General features: G+C 34.2%; 1 protein-coding gene across 1 annotated transcript in view; it reads right to left on the bottom strand.

The window, feature by feature from the left end:
* The window catches only part of BAI3 (brain-specific angiogenesis inhibitor 3), a 1099520-nt gene that overhangs the window by 672880 nt on the left and 403501 nt on the right, over nt 1–23139 (bottom strand). The window contains exon 3 of the mRNA XM_006835746.1: nt 5234–5344. Coding sequence (XP_006835809.1) covers nt 5234–5344 — 111 coding nt within the window. The remainder of the gene's footprint in view (nt 1–5233; nt 5345–23139) is intronic.

Below are 23139 nucleotides of genomic sequence, written 5' to 3'. Positions count from 1 at the left end.
AGGACCTGGGTTTGATGGAAACCTGCAGATTATTAGTTCTGTGACCTTGGTAAAATCACTTGTTATTTCCCTGAATCACTGAAATGAATTATAAAGCTACCCCAAATTTTATTTATGAGAATTAAATGGGATAATTTATGAGAGTACTTTTCAAATTCTAAATAGATTATTAATGTAAGATCTTGTGAGTATGTTAAAATCGTGGAATTAGAAATATATCTTCAATTTCATTTTTCCATTTTAGATAACATGTAGACGGTTTCCTCCACTGTAACACACAGCTAATTTTCTGAATATATTTATAAAATACTGTTATGGCACTGTAGGGTAAGCACTCAAACACAAGGTCGATTTGAACCACAAGATCACCAGTTCAAACTCACCAGCTGCTCCTTGGAAACCATATACAGGTTTGCTCTGAGTCACAACTGACTCAATGGCACTTAACAACAACAATATGATGATAAAAAACATCAAGAAATGTAATCAAGATGCTTTAGCTATTTATAAGGAATTTAATTTAGATGTCAGTATATCATGTTTAGGAGCTCTGGTAGCGTAGTGGTTACGACTCAGGCTGCGAACCTTAAGGTCAGCGGTTCGAAACTACCAGCTGCTCCGCGGGAGAAAGATGAGGCTTTCTACTCCCGTAAAGATTTACACCCTCGGAAACCCTATACAGGGTCGCTATGGGTCAGAACCAACTCGATGGCACATAACAACAACAACAATATCATGTTTGGTAAGGTGGAGGGTCAGAGAAAAAGAGGAAGACCCCCAATGAGATGGATTGGCCAAGTGGCAGCATCAATGGACTCAAGCGTGGCAATAGTAGTGAGGTTGGCCCAGGATCCGGCAGTGTTTCATTCTGCTGTGCATAAGGTCGCTATGAGTCAGTACCAACTCAGTGGCACCTAACAACAACAACAACAATCTCTGTGTAAGAAGCCCTTGTAGCATAGTAGATTATGAGCTGAGTTGCTAACTGCAAGGTTAGTAGTTCCAATCTACCAATTGCTCCAAGGGAGAAAGATGAGGCTTTACAGGGTCACTATGAGTTGAGTTGTCTAAGTGGCGCACAGCCTCCACCACGTGTCTCTATATATCATTACATCTTATTTCTCTTGACAATAAATGCAGATTGTGTCCTAAGTTATAGAATGGAAACTATTGTTGCTCAAATTAGTTTACCTCAATTTGACTGAAAATGTTATAATCAAATTGTTTTGATAAAGTAATGCTCCTTTACCAAATTTCATTCTCTTTTTTCTTTAAATTTTTATTCGCCTTATCACTTCATGTTGTTGTTGTTAAGTGCCACTCAGTCATTTCTGATTCCAAGGAGTAGGTGTTAGTTAGGAAACTCTGGTCTTGAAGTTAGTAGTCCAGAGCTTATCTTACAACTCCACACTTTATAGAAAACACTGTTTAAATCATATTAAGTAAAGTTACTAGGCTATTTATTTTGAGTAATTAATTCTTAAAAGTATGATAATTTTGTTTTTTTTATTTCTAATATAAAAGATACATGTTGTCTTTTATTATTTATTTACCTCAATTTCACTATACTTTGCTCTCAAATCAATGTAAGCAAATGTTTATATCTGTTAATATATAACAACAATTTCTTGGTTTGAAAGAACACTATAAAGAACAAATTTAGAAATGAAATTTCATTTGTGTAAAATTTCCTTTTGTGACACTTGTGTTTATTCAGACTAACTACCTTAATACATAAAGTATAACATCAGAAAATAAAAAAGCAGATTTTTTTGCTTTATAACTGCCTAGTGTTTTCCTTCAGGTACTATCCATATAATTCTTAATATTATAGATTTTTGAATCTATTCAAAACAATAGTTTTCTAGTCTTTTATCTATATTATAATAATTTAATTTAAAAGGATTATACTTGTATTTATATTTGCTTATGCTATCTTTAAGGAGCTCTAGTATCATAGTGGATTACAAGCTCAGCTGCTAACCATAAGGTCAGCAGTTCGAATCTAGCAGTAGCTCTGAGGGAGAAAGAGGAGGCTTTCTGCTCCTCCAAAGATTTACAGTGTTAGAAACCATATACAGGATCATACAAATCTAACGGACTCCATGATACAAAACCACCACCACCACCACCACCACCACCACCACCACCACCACACACTCTTTGGTTTAAAATGAATAACAAATATCTTGTTGCTGTTATGTACCATTGAATTGGTTCAGATTCATAAGGACCCCATATACAACAGAAAGAAACAAATATCTATTACACATCAATTCAAGAAGTCAATAAAATTTTTGTTTAATTTTAACTTTAATTTTGATGTTCACTGCCTTTTCTAAATTACTGCTAACAATATGGGGAAATGGTTTTAAAGTTCCTTGTAGCTAGCTGTATTTAATAAGCAGGAGCTCTGGTAGCATAGTGGTTATGAATTGGGCTGCTAATCTCATGGTCAGCAGTTCGAAACTACCAGCTGTTCTGTGGAGAAAGATGAGGCTTTCTGCTCCCATAGAGATTTACAGCTTCGTAAACCCTGTACAGAAACCTTGTATAGGGTCTCTATGAGTTGTACTGACTCCATGGCACATCACGACGACCACCACCATCTATTTTACCAAATCATGCATTGCTGTATATATATTAGATATAAAACAATGCCTCAGAAAGAATTGAAAGAATGAAAAAAGAGAAATTTATAATTCCTCACTAAGAAAGCACATTGTTCCTTGCGATTTAAGTTTTGGAAAAAGAGTACTGGTTGAAAATTCTGTTTGTGACTCCTATTATATGTCACAGGCAGATGAAAAAACTGAATTTGTATAAAACTCCTTCCTAAATTATGAAATATTTATGCATAGTGTAGTTTTATATAAGTTTTTGGAAAGCTAAAACAATGACTCTCCATTTCACTCCTACCCAGTCTTTATACAGGACTCCTTGTGAGGAGCTGTAGGATCAGCACTGAACTGAGAACCACAAGGTTGGCAGCTCAAACCCACCAGCCCTAGGAAATCCTATACAGGGTCACAATTAATCTGAACTGACTCGCCAGCACTTAACAACAACAAATCTTAATACATAGGAACTGCAGTAACAAATGCCTGCCATTTGTTTTGCACACAGGAAGGGAGGGCACCTTCTCTATTCCTGTAGAAATGTTGCAAAGGGATGGTACCTGGCGTGGTGCTGTAGGGTAAGCACTGGACCACAAGATCAGCCGTTCAAACCCACAAGCGGCTCCTTGAAAACCCTATAAGGAGTCACTATGAGTCGAAACTGACTCGGTGGCACTTAACAAACAAATAAAAAAGTTAAGAAACAAAGTACATTTAGAAATTTTGGAAATTTACCTAACATTGGTGATGTAGTTTGGGAATTGTTCTACTAAATAGTAATATATATATATATATATATATATCTGAATAAGAAGATAATGAGTTCTGGTGGTGCTGTAGAATAAGCACTGGAATGCAAACCTCAATGTCCACAGTTCGAACTCACCAGGTGCTCTGGGGGGGAGAAAAAGAGACTATTTGATCTGTAAAGATTTATAGCCTCAGAAACCCTCCACAGAGTCACTGTGAGTCAGAATTGACTCCATGGTAGTGGGGTTTGGTTAAACAAGAAGGTGCAACAAAGACAATCCAGACAAAGAATTTTTCTTCACTTCTGGATTTGCTGCAATTTATACCTCTAAAAATACCCAAATCATATGTCTTTATGCTAAACATCTTTCCTGTTCTGACAATTCTAACACTGACCTACTTACATTTAATGTGCTAAAACTCTAGTACTAAAGAATTAAAGAACTCTACTACCGGAAGTTGGAGTCCTCGTGTGGCGCTGTGGGTTAATGCGCCAGACTGCAAAGCCATTTGAGCTGCAAGGTCGGCGCGGTACCGGCTGCTCCTCGAAAACCCTACAGGGTCGTTATGGGTCGCAGCCTACTCGTCGACATTTAACAAAAACAACAACTACCACAAGTTTGGTGACTCAAAACCACTAGCTACTCCATAGGAGAAAAAAAAATGAGACTGCTCTTAAAAAGATTTACAGTCTCAAAACCCTACAGTGCAGTTTAACTCAGTCTTAAAGGGTCACTATGAATCAGAATTAACTTGAGGGCAGTATGACAGAGTCATTACCAACAATATAATTCATTAAGAGTTTTTCATTTTTAAGTTGTGAATTCAAATGTAGCATTCTGAATAAGTATTACCCTAAAAACATTTGAAATGCAGGAGGTGATTAACTCTTGAAAGGAATTTCATCAATCATTCTGATCATTTACTTGAGACTATTGTATTCGTGATGAAACGAGTCATCGATATTGCAAAGTATAAAACCTTTAAAGACATAGATGAAATTGTTAGTTTTCAATTTCCCAAAATAAAGGTAGCAACTGAAAATGTTTTTATCACAGTGTAAATATATTTTTATCTAAAGATATGCCATGTAAGTAGATGAAATCATAGCTCATTTATTGGCCAAAATCACTGTATTTCTTTGTGCAAATTCTATGACTAAATGTACTGGATATATTTAGAATACATATCAAAATTTATATTCTGAATGTGTACAACACACATATATACACATACTGGGGCATTTATAAAAAATCCTTAATACATAATTTTAAAATGTTATAAATAAGAAGTCTTTTGTTTATATTTAATTATTTGAAGTGTATTACAGCTTAAAAGACTTGTAAATTTTTACTAAGTTAAAATAAAACTGTCTTCAACTCAAGAATATTAAACTATGAAAAAATGTTAAAGCTAGTTTCTATATATTTAACATCAATTAGTATTTACATATGAATAATAAAATTGGAAAAATATCAAAAATACTAAATTTTTTTACATTAAATTTCATCATCCAAGGTCCTGTTTAAGATTCTAAAATGATGAAATCACTTTTTTTACTTTATTCAGAGTTTAATGATACATTTTAAGTATTTAATTAGCATAAATAAATATAATAATATGTAAAAACTAAATGTCCCATACTGAAAACAAAACAATTCCCACCGCTAATTTTTGTGCACTTTGTAATTCACAGCTACTTTATTTATGGACTTTAACTGGTGACCAAAATAAAAATGGCTCAAAAAAAAAAAAAAAAAAAATCAGCTCCAAAACTGACAAATGTGCAGCAAAAGATTATGAAAACATGCAGTGGTTTCATTAAATTAACAACAATAGATAGAAATATGTAACTAACGTATTACCAGTTTGTGCCATAAATTTAGCAGCATCAGCTTGTTCCTGAGGGACCCTTTTTTCATGAACAGATCGAGGTCGCTGACTTTTAATTGTATGATCTCCCATCATTCCAAATTCTAAAGACAGAATAAAGGTATATGAAAGCTTGTGTGTATACATTTCTCACAAATTACATTATTGACTCATGCAATATGTTCCTACACATATCTAGAGGTTATTGATTGAATTTACAGTTTATAAATTTTCTAGACTAATCTATTTGGTATTTCTTTAAACTCAAGTAGAAAACCTATAAACACGAACAAGATTTCAAATATCAATATTAACAGTCAATGAAATGACACATCAGGTTTGAAGTCAGTTCAATTAACAGAAATATTGTACTCTTTTCTGATAATGTTTTAAAGTAATACATCAGAAAAAATACAACCACAGTGTTAACTATTGTTTTTCAGACATGGAATTTTAACTGCTTTAAATTCTAACAGCTGCTTCTTTGCTGAATGTTAATCATATCACAACTTTTTCAATACTTTTCTTGAAGAATGAGGAATCCAATCCCCTAACTCTCCTGAGCTAAACACTGACTTGATGGACAAGGTCACAGGCTCATGAAAAATAGTGGCCATAATAAACCTGGTTCTCCCATGCCCTGGCCCAAAACAGTTCCTACACCCATTTCCAACCATAAGTAAAAGCAGATTTTCTCTTTGAAATGTAAATTTGTGTTTAACTTTTAAAGGTAAATTGTGTGACTTGGATTTCTGTTTAACTTGTTGATAGTGTAGTTCTGAATAAATGTAAAAAATAATAATATCAAAGTAAAAATCCAGGCTTCGCCCAGAGGAAACTGGAAGAGAAAAAAGCAATTTGGATAAAAGAAGGAGTTCCCTCAAATCTATATTTTTAAATTCATATGCTTACAATTTTGCAAAGTTGCAATTTGATTACGCTGTTACTGTCAAACAATTTTAAAACAGCAAAGCTTAATGCTTGAAACAGTTACTGGTGTGCCTTGTAGGAGTACAGATAGATAAAATAAATTTCTGATGGGCAAGATATGGTGGTGCTTTCTACTACATCAAAAAAAAGATTGAGCCCTTAAAACCAGGTCTTACATGTGCAACAGATAGAACACATTCTAAGAATAGACATATCACCAGAACAAGAGAATATCAATAATTTGGGAATAGATCATTTCAGCAGTGTATTATTTCGTCTTTTTCTCAAGTTTTAAGTAGTATTCTATTAATATAACTAATTCTTCACCATGTGTTTGTAAGCACTAACCCCACCAACTGTTGGTGAAAAACAGACAAGCACAACTGTTTGTCCATCCTGGAAAATTCTCTCATAAAGTATGACACTTGACAGATTAATATGACAGAATTACCTTCTAGTTATTTTACCAAAAAGAACATCCTTTGAAAAATTAAGAAATCTAAATATATGTTTGTTTTTGTCAGTTTACACAAAACTTACATAAAGAAATGGAAATTTTCATAAAATATCAGTTGGCATTATCTTGTAAAATATTTCATTAATTTCCAAACTTGTAAACACCCTTTCATCCCATTATATATTTGCACTACAAGTGTAAGTAAAAAAAGTATTGCTACTAGGATTTTAGTTCATATATTGTTATTGTTGTTGTTACGTGCCATTGATTTGGTTCCAACTCATAGCGACCCTGAGTAGAGTTTCTAAGGAGCGGCTTGTGAGCTTGAACTTGCACTTCAAAACAATCTTGCAGTCCAATGCATTAACTCACAGCACTACAACAGGACTTCATGTTTATTTCAAACAATTGTGTTTAAACATGCCTCTGCCATTAATGAATGACAGCAAATAAGTTCTTTCAGTAATATACTTGCCTTAGTCTCATTAGGGTGCCTTCAAAACAACAAAAAAAAATTGTTCCAATCAAAACAGTGAGTTCTGATGGGATCTGTGGGACCAGTTAAATTCAAGGCAGAGAGGTCGACTCAAAAGGGTAGGTGACTGCCTTTTGAAAATCTCAAGATAGGTTTTCTTGAATAACACTGGATGATTATTTGGGCTTATTAGGAAGAAAAAAAAAAAAAAAAAAAGACTGCATTAATGATTGAAAGGCCAGGTATGTTACTCAGAAGAATTTGTTCCCATCATGACAATGTACCTGCTCATTCTTCAAGGGTAGCAAGACAATCATATGACAACTTAATTGGGAAACCTTACCCCATCCACCCTATAGCCCTGATCCTGTCCCTTCATACTTCTTTTTTTCTGCCAGACTCAAAGATAATTGAAAAGGACAGATGCCCAAACTGATCTTTTGAAGTGCTGTAAATTGAAGAGTGCAGAATTCTTCCAGCAAAGATTACAAATACGGAAACACTAGCTTTAGAAGTATGTAAACCCAGATGGATGAAATGTTGAGAAACAATAGCTTCACATTTTGATGTTTCATAGCAATACTTTTTAACTTACTCTTGTTTGGGCTATATAAACACTTTTACCATGTTAATAATATTTGCAGTCCTGGTAAGAAACTTTAGGATAAGCACTGGACTGCTATCCACAATGAAGGTGGTTTATATCCACCAGGTGCTCCTCAGAAATCCTATACAGGGCTGCTATGAGTTGGAACTGACTCAACAACACTAACAACAAACAAGCATTTAATCACTTATCAAATTAATTGTTAGTTAATTCTTTTTGGAAATTGTCTGCTTTATAAAATCTCTATCTTGACATTTAAGTACGATCCAAAAATTTAAAATATTACATATAACTAACTTTTTGTGGGTTTGAAAAAATTAAGTTAGTCATATTATTTTATTAATAGTATGCATCCCATTCTCCTCTTGATCTTCTAAATTAAGGTATGTGTGTGTAATGTGAGTCTATAATTTAGGATGGTTAAGTCAGAGTACATGTTTACATAAATAAGTTGGGGAGCTCTGACTCTCACATAAAGGTATTTTTGACAAAGGATGTCTTCCCCCAAATTACCCAATGCCTTTAACTTCTTAGTTTATAACTTCATAAACTGCTCTCATAGAAGGATAGTATTCCACTTAATGAAAGTATGATAACCTATAATATGTCTTCTAAGGAAAAAGTCTTATTTGTACAGTAAGTTATGATCCTGACAATTTGGGGTCTGAATATTCTGGTAGGCACTGCTAAAATAATTTTAGATGTGTCATTTCTTTGTTATTCCAATGATTTCTTAAATTTAAAAGCAAATAAACTACTTTTTAAAAAACGGACTTTGGAATTTGACTAACCCATTTTAAATTTTAGCTGGATATGACTTATAGCTATCAAAAATGTTTGATACAAATTAAATTTCAGTATTTTTAACTGCAGTTTTCTATTTACCATCAATAATGTATAATACCTGAGAATTAATGTTGATAGATACATAGTATTGAAGACAAAATGTTTCAATAATTTATGGGCTTGACTACATACTTCTTAGATGTTGCTGCTGTTGGTGCTGTGGAGTCCATTCTCATATCAACTCTCTGTAGGGTTTCCAAGGAGCAGCTGGTCAGTTTGAACCACTGACCTTGTAGTTCAAACTGACCTTGTGGTCGAGTGCTTATCCTACAGTACCACATCAGGACTTCTTACAAAATCAAATGTTTTTAATGAAATTTTTGATTATTGTCTTCAAAATAATTTATTAGAAAAATTATTTTGTATAATTGAGCACTCTTATAAGACCTTGATGTAACTTGATATAACCCTGTAAAGTAGAATATAGGTTTATGTTTATTATTTTCTTTTTTTCCTTACAGATGGAAAAATAACACTATGGTGGTATTTTTTTTTATAAGCAAAACACAAAGTATTATCTGCTAAGTGAGTTTCTTAGTTATATGTATGTGCTAAGGGTTTGAAAAATCTTTTTATTTCATGTTATTTAATATAAGATTTAATAACAAATACTGTGGTTCTATTCTTCTCTTACAATGAGATATTTTCAAGATAATATTATCTTCTGTTTTTCTAATTAAAATATAGGTCAATTGCATCATTCAAACAAATAATTACTTTTTCTGTTGCTCTCTTATGTGGTAAATGTGGGCTGAAGTAAAAATTTATGCATATGAATAATATAAGTTCTTCATGGTGGTTAATTCACATTCAAATGATTTTGAGTTTGGCAAAGTTAATATACTACATTAGTTACACAACATAAATAGTATAGCCAAATAAAAAGATGATCTGCTTTGGCAAAAGCAATGAAAACCAAGTGATGAAATCAAATGAAATCATGTGCAGCATAATATTGTATATGTACATATGGTATATGGTTTATGAAAACATATGATTATTTCCTATATGTTTTTGTTGCTCATATAAAAGAAGTGGTGGATAAACAATGTGTTCATGTGTAAAATCCAAATGATTGGAGATGAATTCCATGTTTAGGCATATTTTCTCAGGCATCTTTTCATTGTGTTTATTGCTAAAAAGCTCAGGCAGTCAGATACAGAGTTAATGAAAGGTCTTATTGAAATGTTGTCTTAAATATAGGTTCATGCCTTTCTTCCTTCATCCAAGAATACACATGTACATCATTAAACACAGATTGATTTGAAACCCAACTTTTGATAGTCAATTGTCAGTTATGAAGTTTTTAGGTGGAAATCATGGGTTATAATAAGGTGGAACTGAAGTCATGAAAAGTTAAGACACACACACATATTCATTTATTATTTTACCATGTGTTTATTTATCAGTTATAGACAATGACAATATCAGATTAGTAGACAACAGTTGATACTTCAATAGACCTTGCAAAGCAATTGCAAACATTACACTATTAACTAACTTTTCATTGCATTACTATGAATTCTCAAGATTACTATGAATTCTCAAGATTCTCAAGAATCTCTCTCTGAGTTATGGAAATGGTAAAGCAGCTACACATTGTTTCATCTTAACTCCACCTGAAATACCAGTTCTGCTAGCAAACCCTGCAACAAGTTCAAGTCTATTTTCACTTCTGTGACCTATTTCATCAACCAATCAGATGCGACCTCTGTCTTCTTTAAATTCTATTTTATTTACAGAATCACTAATAGACTTTCATTTTAGTTATTTCTCCTACTGGATTATAAACTTCTAAGGGAAACAAAGCATGTCTATGAGTTTCAAAATCACCACCTCCTTTGCATGTCTATGGGGTTCAATGCTAATTTTATTAAATAGATACATTTCACAGTAAGAACTGTTTCTTCAAGACAAAAGTTTCTAAATGTCTAGAGCCATGTCTTTAATTTTCTTGATGATAAAGTTTGCTAAAGAAAGTAAAATTCTCACTGATTTATCTGAAATTTAATTATGATTATGATGGTCAATAAAAAATTATCAGCAATACATATACTATTGAAATGAAACTTTATTTAGGTATCAAATAAGATATTATTGTCTAAAAATAAAACCTTATTTTCAGCAGTTAATAAGTACTTACATTAAAAGTTAAACCTATGAAGATGAATAAAAATGGTCTCTGATATTCTATAGCTCAGAGCCCTAGGAAAATCACTAATATGATCAGAACCATTGAAATATCTAAGATGACTAATCTAAATCAAAATATAATTATATTACACTTGAGACCACCTTTTAATATTAGATACCCAAATTAGTTACCAGTTGCTACCAGTTCCAACTCATGACAACCTCTTATGTTGCAGAATAGAACTGCATACGGGAGGTTTTTCATGGGTATTACAGTTTGGAAGCAGATCAATAGACATTTCTTCTGAGATACCTCTGATGGATTTTGAATGGACATTTTGGTTAATAACTGAGCATGTAATCATTTGTGCCACCCAACTTGACAAAGAACATAATGTCTTTAATTACAAAATCTTACTGATGTGTCTCCAAAGAGAGAATATCTATTTCAAAAATTTGAAGTGAAACCTCATGTTTCATAACAAAACCAGAAAGACTATGAAATGCCTGACTTGTTGGCAGAAAAAAGATTTCATCATCTGGCTGGATTATTTTGGGGTAGAAAAGTAAATTCTGTTAGGCTCAACCAGATAGTTTCTGAAATAAGATTATTAGATTGAATGCATTTTAAGTTCATATTTAGGGATGAATAAAAGTTATTGAATTTGTTCATTTATTTTTATATTTACTGGAAACAGAGTTGGCATAATAATTTTGCATGAGTGTGATTTTTATCTTGTATAATATAGTTGGAAGATATATAGATAATGAAGTGCTATCCAGAATATCCATCATTATGATTTCTTTCTGTTTTCTGAGGTTAGATATTTTTTAATGCAGTTAGAATTTAAAATAACTTTCTTTCACTTAGCAAGCACTTGTCAAGTACCTGTATAGACAAATGTTTTATGAAAAGATAGAGCTGCCAGGGGTTAAGAATTTGTATATTCATCCTGACCCTATATGTTGTTGTTATTGTTAAGTGCCATCGAGTCGGTTCCAACCCATAGCAACCCTGTATAGGGTTTCCAAGGGGCAGCTGGTGAGCTTGAACCACAGTTCAAACTGCTTTAGATTTAAATTTAGAAATTTAAAATGAAAAATCATTAGATAAAATTAAAAAGACAGTAATTTTAAAGTTTTACTTTGTATCAATAAGAGACTTCCATTTTGCTGTATAGATTAAGTGTTTTATCCCTCCTACTAGATTATAGGGGCTCTGGTGTGGCGCTGCAGGTTAACGTGCTGGACTGCAAAATTGCTTTGAACCGCAATGTCAATGGTTCAAACTCATCAGCCGCTCCTTCGAAACCCTATATAGGGTCGCTGTGGGTCGGATCCGACTCAACCACATTTAACAACTAGATTAAGGAATGGCCTTGTAGATAAACACTGGACTGCTAAACATAAGGTGGGTGTCTCAACTCATCAGCCACTTCTTAGAAACGTATGATGGGTCGCTATGTGTTACAAAGACTCAATGGCACTTTACAAAAACAAAAGATTATAAACTTCTAATAGAAAGGAATTATATCTTATGAGTCTTAAAATGAATTCATTTTCTAAATAATCAAACAGGTAGGAAGTAAATCGGAGATCACTTCCAAGGAATTTAAAAGTAATAGTTATATAAGAAATTAATAAATATTTGTAAAAAGAAAATTATAAGTTATTAGTTGACATGATTTCCTTCTCATTATTTCTTGGTTTCGTTGTCATAGTTAGTTACTTGAGTAAAAAGAAGATATTATTTCTTGTAATAACAGCAAAACAGGATCTTACTTTTCAAATGGTCCTACAGACATAATTTTATTAGGTTGTTGACCCTGATCCTCTTAATAGAAGGGTAAACATATGCCACTTCCACAAATGGAGAAAACATGTCTTTCTCAAAGAGCACACAGCTATTATGTTTTTAAGTTACTAAAACACATTTAAGAATATTCAATCAAGCTGTTAAATGATAAAATATGTGAAATGTTTTGTAACTATGATTATCAAATCTATTTAAGTCAATACACTTTTAAACAAAGATGGCTATCTTTGATTTATCTTTATTTCAAAGAAATTTGAAATGATTTTTTTTAACTCTTTAAATTTGTGCTTAAAAATTAGTTTAATAACGTATCTTATATAGGATAATTCCAGGATATTTTGTATGAAAATGTTTCTGGGAAATGCTAATAAATTGGGTGTATTGTACCACATAGGAAATCATCAATGCACATGATCATATAGGAATTATTTATAATATTTATTGTATATTATATAATTGAATTTCATAATTTCATCTCTTTTTGAAACAAGCACAGAATTTATATAAATTATACATAATAGTTTCTAAGGAAATATTTCTATCTTTTGGTGATAAGCACTGGAAAATGCTGAAACACATTTAAAAATAAAAGTAATTCTACTTCCAATGGCAAACAGGTAGAATGGTTTTATGGATTAAATTGCAAACATCCCGAAAAATATATACATATGTGAATCCTAACTTTTATGCCTGTGGCTTGGGAATGGCTTATATTAATTATGTTAAAGAAACAGGATTTGTGTAGGTATATCATGAGACACCTTTTTAAATATAAAAGAGATTAAATAAAGCAACTAAGAAGAGAGATGAGGTAAAAGAGAATCCAAGACACATGGAGATCTCTAAGGAATCAGGAAGCAGAAGCTAAAAAACGAAGAACCTTCTTTCAAAGCCAACAGAGAGAACAAGCTTTCTCAAGCTGGCTCTCTAGACTGGGACTTCTAACTTCCTAAACTGTGAAAGAACAAATTTCTGTTTGTTGAAGCCATAACTTGTGGTATTTCTTTTATAGCAACTCTAGATAACAAAGATGGCTTGTATCCGAATTTAATTTTGCAAATAAGGTACTTTACTGCAAGCTTTAAAACCTTTTGCAGTAGACTAACACTATAACATGGTAATCTTATTGCTAAAGTCCCTAAAATATCAGGGAATCAGAAATGTAAGAAAGAAAGTAAATTGAATTGTTCCCAGATGAAGTACTTCTATAGTTTCCTAACTGGAAAAGGGTTTTATGCTTTTTTATCAAGGTTTTGACATTCAGTTGCATAATCTGTGATTAAAAGACTGCAGGGGCTTCCAAATGGAGGTGACCATTGCTCAAGAAGTGACAACAAACTTGTCCCTGGAAGCACAATGAAGAATGAGTCGCCTAGTGACAGAAGGGAAAGTGATAGGCCTCAGTAGCGATAAATCAGAAAATATGGCATTTTTAAACTGCAGGTTCTTCAGGGTTTGGTGATCTCCAAATTGTCTATTATTACTGGCATGTAAAGTGTAAAGATGAGACAGCAAGATATGATTCTCTAGAGATTGGATAGGTGACTGGTTGGGTCAGAGGCAGACTGTTAGCCCAGTGTAGCTGTATCTGACTAAATTTGACAACTTTGAAGATAATTTTACAAATAATCTTAGAGTCCAATGCTTCCTTTGAGAACCTGTTTTTCTTTCCAGAATTTTTGCAGAATTTCCCCTTCTATCCTTGAAGTTTTGAAATTCTGACAGCTTGTATCTAGAGACTGATCTTTTTCATTCAGCTTACCTAGTACTCTATGTTCCATTTCAATACAAGACCTGGTACTTTTTATCTAAGCACATGATTTCTGCTGATTCAAGCTTCCTTCCCTAACTGTTGTGGAAGGTCTGAGATACCTCAAGCAGTTGTCTGCAGCCATCTCAGTTCACAACATTGTTACCAGGAGTCTTCTCTGGAAAAACTCAGACCCTGATTTATTATTAAGAGACTAGTGAAAAACATAGTATTTTCCATTGTATTCTCTTAGTAATCTCTTTATTACTTACAGAACCTGTGAAAAGCTTTCTTCACTCCCCACCCACTCAATCATGTCAGACAATCTGACTTCAAACCTTCTTCCTTGAATGAAACTGCTTTCTTTGAAGTGCGTTGTCTCTTAGAAATCATTTATCTTGATTTCCTCAGCATTTAACACCCTCACACCTTCCCTCATCCCAGGATCTTTCTTCAAATATTCACCTTCCTTTAGTTGGAATCTACTCAATGGCAGTTGGTTTTGTTTCTTTGGTGACTGAAATCTGACAGAATTTTTCTTTTCCTTCTTCATTTTGAGTGCTTTTCTCTCTCTTTCATTGCCTCAGTAACTTTCCATTCACTAAATGTGCCCCCCCCATGTTTCACATCAACATTCTCTCCCCGATCTACTCTTCCAAATTTACTTGTAGACAAACAACTGTCAGTCTCCGTCTCATTCCTATAAATCAATCCACAACTTCCAGAGCACCTACATTACAGTGTAGCTATTTCGCTGACAAGCAGCATTTGTGAAAAAGGAAATTTGTTTCCCTTATAAGCAACATTCTTAAACCATGAATTTCAAATTTCTTCTAGCAAACACCCAATTCATAAAATAAATATGTAGTAAATAAATAAATGTTGTTGTTACATGCCACTGTCCAGTCAGTTCAGACTAATAGAGACCCTATATAGGATTTCCTTAAGGTTCGCAGCCCGATTCGTAACCACTACGCTACCAGAGCTCCCTATTTCAAAAATTGCAACCAATTTAAATTGAAATTCAGTGCAGCTATGTTAAAATGTTGTCTTACTGAAATATAATAAAAATGGGAATTTTTTCACACAGTAGAATAACTGGAAATACATTAATTAAGTTGTTTTTTAGGAAAAGATTAGGAAAAACTTATTTACATCTATATTTTACCTCTATAAAAGGACTAACTTTCTGACAATTGGAATGCATAAAAAGGGAGTGGTGGTCATATAAAGGAACAAGTTTTGATCATAGGAAGTAATCAAGTGGTGACTTTTTGACCATGATATTGTCATTGCTTTTAGATGCTATTGAAATACTTCCATCTCACAACAACCCTCTATACAACATAACCCAATCCTGTGCCATTCTCACAATTGATGCTCTGTTTTAGCCCATTTTGTTAACACTGCGTCAGTTCATCTCATTGAGTGTCTTTCTCATATACGATGACCCTCTACTTTGCCAAACATGATGTTCTTCTCCAGAGATTGATACTGCCTGAAAAGCATGTACAAAGGATGTGAGATGAAGTCTCACCATCCTCACTTTTTAGGAGCATTCTGGATGTTCTTTTTCCTGTGGTTGTTGTTGTCAGGTGCCATAGAGTCAGAACCAACTCATAGCATCCTCATGGACAGCAGAACGAAACAATGTCTGATCCTGGGCCAACCTCACTACCACTGCCACACTTGAGTCCATCAATGATGCCACCTGACTGATCCATCTCATTGGGGATCTTCCTCTTTTTCCTAGACAGATTTAATTGTTCTTCTGGTACTTTCAATATCCTTCACCAACACAGTAGCTCAAATACATCAATTAATTCTTCTTTGACCATTATTCATTGTCCAACTTTTAAATTCATGTGACACAACTGAAAAAACCATGGCTTGGACCTTAGTCCTCAAAGTGACATTTTTTATTTATTTATTTATTTTTAGCACTATATAGACGTCTTTCATAGCAGATTTTCCCAGTACAATAATGCATCATTTAATTTCTTAATGGTTGCTTCCATGGGTGTTGACTGTGAATTCCAGTAAAATGAAATTCGTAATTTCAATGTTTTCTCTGCTTATCATGATGTTACTTATTGGTCCAGTTGTGCAGATTTTTGTTTTGTTTTTTAATAGTAGGACTCAATTGATAGTGTAGACTATAGTCTGATCAATGAGTGATTAAAGTCTTCTTAGTTTTCAGCAAGCAAGGTTGTGCCATCTGCATATCACAGATTGATGAGTCTTTCTCCAGTTCTGATGCATAGTCTTCATATAATCCAGCTTCTCAGATCATTTGCTCTGCATACAAATTGAATAATAAACACCATGAAAGGATACAACCCTGATATTACCTTCCCTGATTTTAGATGAATCAGTATTCTTGTGTGTTATTTGAATGACTGTCTCTTGGTCTATGTATAGGTTCTTCATGGGCACAATTAAGTGCTGTGGAACTTCCATTCTTTACAATGCTATCCATAATTTGCTATGATTCACACAGTCAAAAGTGTTTGAATGTTCAATAAACACAGGTTAACATCTTTCTGGTGTTCTCTGCTTTCAACCAAGATCTAACACTTTCATGTAATAATGTAACCATTTTTATATTTTCTTTGGCAAAAGTTTACTTGTTTGCAGTGTTATTGTATTGTTCAGTCATTTCTACATTCTATTGGATCGTCTTTCTTTGGAATAGGCACAAATATGTACCTCTTCCAGTGGATGACCAAGTAGCTGTCTTCCAAAATTCTGGCATAGACAAGTGAGCACCTCCACTGTTGAATTTAGTAGTTGAAACATTTCAGTTGGTATTCTGTCAATTTTTGAGTTATAATGAGTGTCATAGTGGTAATTCCCACACAATTATCTTTGAATTTTTTCTAGCCTTCTTTTTAAAGAATGACAGCTTGTTGGCACTCCAAGCTATAAGTTATTGCTGTTGTTAAGTGCCATCAAGTTGGTTCTAACTTACAGTAAAGGGTTTCCAAGCAGCAGCTGGTGGGTTTAAATTATTGACTTTTTGGTTTCCAGTTCAGTGCTGATTCTACAGTACCATAAAGAATGTTTTAGTTATCTAAAACTCCACAGGCTAGATTTCTTTAATGTAAAACTGATGATTGGATCTGTAAACCTTCACTAAATTCACAATAAAAAGTAAAAAACAAAAACAAAAAAAAAGCCTCCACAGGCCAAGGGCATTCTTCTTTCATGCAACACCACTGAGATTCTAATTATCAGTTATTTAGAGGCAAATCAGTGGTAAAGGTCTTTTTAAAGTGTTAAAAAGCATAGATGTCACTTTGAGGGCTAAAATATGCCTGACCTAAACTAAGGCATTTTAATCACCTCACAAACATTCAAAACCTGGACAAAGGAGACAGAACTCACATAATCAAATCATTATTTTGGCAAAAAAAATTAAATGTACCCTGGACACCTAGAAAAATGAACAAATCTGTCTTGGAGCAAGCAGAGTCAGAATGTTCTTTAGAAGTCAGGATAATGAGACCTCATCCTGCTTACTTGGGACATGTTATCAGGAGGAATCAATCACTGGAGAAAGACATCATGCTTAGAAAGGCAGAGGCTAGAGAAAGGAGGGAAAACATCAACAAGCTGGCTGGGCACAGTGGCTGCAATGAAGAGCTCAGAGTAACACTAATTGTGAGAACAGTGTCGGATTGGACAACCTTCTTTTCTATTTTACATAAAGTCGAAATGAGTCAGTCTACTAGGTATCATTTAATAACAACAGCTATCCAAAACTTAAAAAGCTCCAAGCTTACTTTTTTTTTCAAGTTTTTATTGTGAACTGAGTGGTAGTTTACATGGGAGAACATTAATTTTGCATTCATACTATCATATTTCATTTCATTGCAATGATTACAATCCCCTCCATGCATCATCTTTCAACAGATCTGCCTCTATTCCCTCTGTGTTTTTTGTTTTTTGTTTGTGTGTGTGTGTCTGTTTTTTTTGGGGGGGGCGGTGTACACCAAAACACTCAGGAATATACAATCATCCGAACGACCAAAGGGCACACACACTGTGCAAACCTGCCCCCTGGCTGCCAGCACACAGCCCCCTTGCCTTCCATGAGTCTAGAGTCCTCAGCTGCTCCATCTCTCCATCCCCAGTGCCACTACTTCTCTGGATAGGGTTCCACATTCCACTTCTGCTCTACTCCCTTGATGGTCCCAGGGTCCTCTGTTCCTAGAATATAAGACTAACTCCCTCCCCCTTTTGCTACAAAACCTCTATCTTTACAGTTGTGACACTCGCGATTAGTCATAATAGCAATTATTCACTATTTGAATCCTAAGAATCTTATCCTCATCTCCTTTCACCATAACCATTTAGGCAAGATGGAAACTATTCAGTGGGATTCTACCCTCCCCTGCACATTCTGAAACTAAACTTCCTCTTGGAAAACTTATAAGCCAGTCACTGTGCCTTTACAGCCCTCCCCTCCGCACCCACTTTAGGTAGCCAGTGTATAAGTTGCCCATCTCTGTCAACCCTGGTTACAGAGGGGATGGGAATGATCCTTGCCAAGCTTACTCTTAACATTTTGTTTTTTGGTTAATATGGTCATTATTGGCATATTTTTGGATGCCTACAAATTTACTATATTTTTAGTTTAACTCATGCTTATTATCATTACATTTTATCTAGAATTTCAATGAGTTTTTACCAGGTGTCAGATCCATCCACAAAGGCTACTTTTGCTATGTTTCTTGGATATTTTCCAGTGATTTAGGCAACATTATTAAATATTATTTCCTCATGAGTTATATATGATTATCAGTCTCATCAGACATAGAGGTAAAATAACATTTCAGGAGGTTATTTTATTTGTTCATTACTACCCAGCGGGTGTGGCACTGTGGGTTAATGCTCTAGACTGCAAAGTCGGTTTGAACCACAAGGTTGGTGGTTCAAGCTTACCAGTTAATCCTTGGTATACAGGGTCACTATGGGTCATAACCAACTCAACAACAACAAATATATTGGATCAGAGACTTTAAAAAAAATCAAATCTAATTGGTGACCAATGCACATTATTGAGTATAAAAACATATGTTGTTGTTGAAAAATGTCATCAAGTTGGTACCAACTCATAGAGATCCTGTATAGGATTTCTGAGGAACGGCTGGTGAGCTTGAACTGCAGACCTTGCAGTTCAAACCTTGCAGTTCAAAACTGGCAGAACAGTGCACTAACCTGCAGCACCACACCAAGACTCCAAAAGCATATGAGGGGACATCAAAAAGTTTGTGGGGAAAATGGAATGAAAGCTAATGGAAAGATAAGCTACAAGAGATCCTACTTTAAATAATTGCACTTTTCATGGTTAACTTTCCTAAATTATAACATATGGTGTCATGGTGTTAATCATTATGCATAGGCCAAATATAATTAATACAGAATTAATCTAATATATGCTCAGGTTTTAGTTTGTAGGTTCCTTCCAACTGCTTTGTAGGTTTTACTTGACACTGCATGGAAAGCAAAATATGCTAATTTAAGAGTTTCAAAATGTGAATTGGTATTAAAAAATCATCAAAAACTGTGTAGTGCTTTAGTGTCATTAACAAGAGGTTTGATATCATGGAAATAATTTAATGGTGAGTTATGCATCATACTGCTTCTTCCCTAATGTTTCTATCCATGTCAAATTTACTCATACCAACATGTCCTTTATTGAGCTGGAGGAAGAAGTTTCATTGAGGCATATGAGGCATTTAAAAGGGTGAATAATAGATCACATTAGATCCATTCTGGAAGAGGCACATCAAATCAGAGCAACTGACCTACTTCATCATATAAATCACTGAAACTAAGAACACATTAAATTTGATTTTCTCTATAGATCTTAAAACTTTGCTGACTCCAATTTTAACAAAAGAGTCAAACTCTCACAACAATACTCAATTCTTCTTAGTAAGTGGCTGAGAAACAGCTGAACTTCTTTACCAGGCAAGCAATCTGTTAATTACTCAGAAAGGTCAAATTGAATCATACAAAAACTTAATTTTTCAATGTAACAGTGCTTTGTTTATCTCAAACCCTATGCTTCCAGAGAACCAGAATTTTCCACTATCCAAAAATACTAGATTGACCTCAAAAACAAGTCTCAAAAAAGTATTCTTCCAGGCATTAAAAAACACAAACAACTACCAAATGATATTTGACATTTAAGAATGACCTTTTTGTAGCAAAAAGAAAAGTCGTTTAAAAAAAAAAAAAACAATATTCTAACTTTCCCAGAAACAAATTTGCAAATGAAAAGACATCAACAGTTAAAAAACTTAATTACTAGCCATAAACTTTTTTTCTTTGCAAATGCCACTGAAATTCGTGAAGTTAAATGCCCAGATTAAGTTGAAATGCTCCATCAGTTCTCTTGTCACTTTTGCAATACTGCTGAATCATGTTTGATAAACCAACCACATGTACATTTTCTTTTTAATTGCTAAACTTCTCTGGCAATCTCCTATAGAGAGAGATAGTATGATATGCTGGTATCCACAGGGTTTCCCTGAGCCATCTGATTCTGGCATTCAAGTAGGTTAGTTGTTTGCAATATTGACTTCAGCTATATTCTTGGTGATAATACAAAAGGTGCTATAGATCTTCAAGAAGCAGATAGTCTGGAAAAAGCCTCATACTGAATTCAACCAGTAAGCTATAACAAGAAGTATAGTAAAAAGTGCCCATAAAATCATCATATGAAGAATCAGTTCAGTGCACAGAGAAATAAATGTGTGTCAAAGTTTTCTTCTTTCTGACAGTAAGTAGAGATAGCAATATTTCTTAAGGCTTTATTTGCTAGAAGGATGCTTATTTGTTTCTAAGAAACAAGGGTATTTACCACTCCCACTCAATGTAGAGATGAGGAGTTAAAAAAAAAATGTTATAGTATCCATATATACTATAATGTAAAACAGAGTTAAGATCCAAAAAGCAAGTATACTCATGTTCCCATCAATATTCAAGGTTCATGTATTCTCTCCTCATAGAAAAGTAATTTCAAGTTCATTAAAATAAAAAAAATAGGAGCTGGGGGAAAAAATATTTCCATTTCCCCACCAAAACTTCTAACTATTTTGGTATATTATTTTTCAAGTAGTGAACTTGTATGTGTGTGTTGGTGGGGACAGAAGAAATGGCATGTGTAAAATTGGTGTGCGGGTAGTGTCTGATCTCCTCTGACTTCACAAGGGGGAAGGAGGAGAAAAATCATCAGTCTAAGAAACAAGGGTATTTACCACTCCCACTCAATGTAGAGATGAGGAGTTTAAAAAAAAAATGTTATAGTATCCATATATACTATAATGTAAAACAGAGTTAAGATCCAAAAAGCAAGTATACTCATGTTCCCATCAATATTCAAGGTTCATGTATTCTCTCCTCATAGAAAAGTAATTTCAAGTTCATTAAAATAAAAAAAATAGGAGCTGGGGGAAAAAATATTTCCATTTCCCCACCAAAACTTCTAACTATTTTGGTATATTATTTTTCAAGTAGTGAACTTGTATGTGTGTGTTGGTGGGGACAGAAGAAATGGCATGTGTAAAATTGGTGTGCGGGTAGTATCTGATCTCCTCTGACTTCACAAGGGGGAAGGAGGAGAAAAATCATCAGTCCAAGACTCATTACTATGAGGCACAGAGGTCAGACATACATCTACCCTCCAGCTTTCATTATCAATTTTGACACCAATTGTCCCTAGCAATGTTTGAAAATTCATTATAATGGCCACAAAGAACTCACAGATAACTCTATTAGGCAAGTTAACAATCTACAATTCAGGATCAGAAATGCTCAAAATACAGTTCTTCTGGTCAAACATGCTTCTATTTGGTGCTTGACCTCTCAGCCACAAGGTCCCTTGCCTTCTGCCCTGTTCAGGCAATGTTACTAAGCTCCTTTTGCTTTGCTGATGAATGTCCAAAGGGCACACTACTCCACCATGTTGTTGTTGTTGTTAGGTGCCGTGGAGTCGGAACCGACTCATAGCGACCCTGTACAGGGTTTCCGAAGGTGTAAATCTTTACGGGAGTAGAAAGCCTCATCTACTCCACCATAACTCTCAGCTAAAAGGCACTCCGTTCTAGCCCCTGGGTCAACAAACCTAGCTCTCCAGATTAAGTGACAGGAGGCATCCCATTCCACAAATCAGCCTCTTGTTCAAAGGCACTGCGTTTTACACATTCTGTGGGCCAGGAAGCCTGTCACTCCTGGATCGTCTTTCTTGTAGGTAGTAAGACCCTCATTCCTGTTTTTGAGATAGCTCACTTTAGACCCACATCAGAGTTTCAAGTTTTTACAATTACAATTGTTAACCCTATTAGCAATCACTCATAACTGAATCATATAAACCTATCAGCATCTTCCTCAACTTTCTTTTACACAGATCCATTAGGTGGAAGAGGACATACATCCAGTCCGCATGGCCCCACCCATTTGTTTGGTGGGACTTACAAAGACTATGGTCAGAAGAGTCATATTAAGTAAATCATGGCATTACAGTATGTTGTAAGGTTTCCCACAGAATTTGTACCAGGAAGCTATCTAATAACACAAAGATATAACTGAAGAGAACAGATTTACTAGATTAAAATATCCACAAGGATGGCGGCTCAAACCTACCAGATACTCCTCGAAAACCCTACACTTGGTTGCTGTGAGTCTAAACCAACTCAATGGAACTTAACAAAAACAACAAGAATGTTTTCTATGGACACAAGACGCAATTTTACCGTTAAGACTCATCTTAAGGTAGGATAGTTGACACATTTTTCTTTCAAAAGAAGAAAAAGAGGAGTTATCAGGTGAACCAGTTTTTGTTTTTTTTTTTTTGGGGGGGGGGTTGCTTTTTG

The sequence above is a fragment of the Chrysochloris asiatica genome, unplaced genomic scaffold (genome assembly GCF_000296735.1).
Source record: "Chrysochloris asiatica unplaced genomic scaffold, ChrAsi1.0 scaffold00019, whole genome shotgun sequence".
Taxonomy (NCBI): domain Eukaryota; kingdom Metazoa; phylum Chordata; class Mammalia; order Afrosoricida; family Chrysochloridae; genus Chrysochloris; species Chrysochloris asiatica.
Note: the sequence above shows the minus strand (reverse complement) of the source record. Positions and strands in the feature narration are given on the sequence as shown.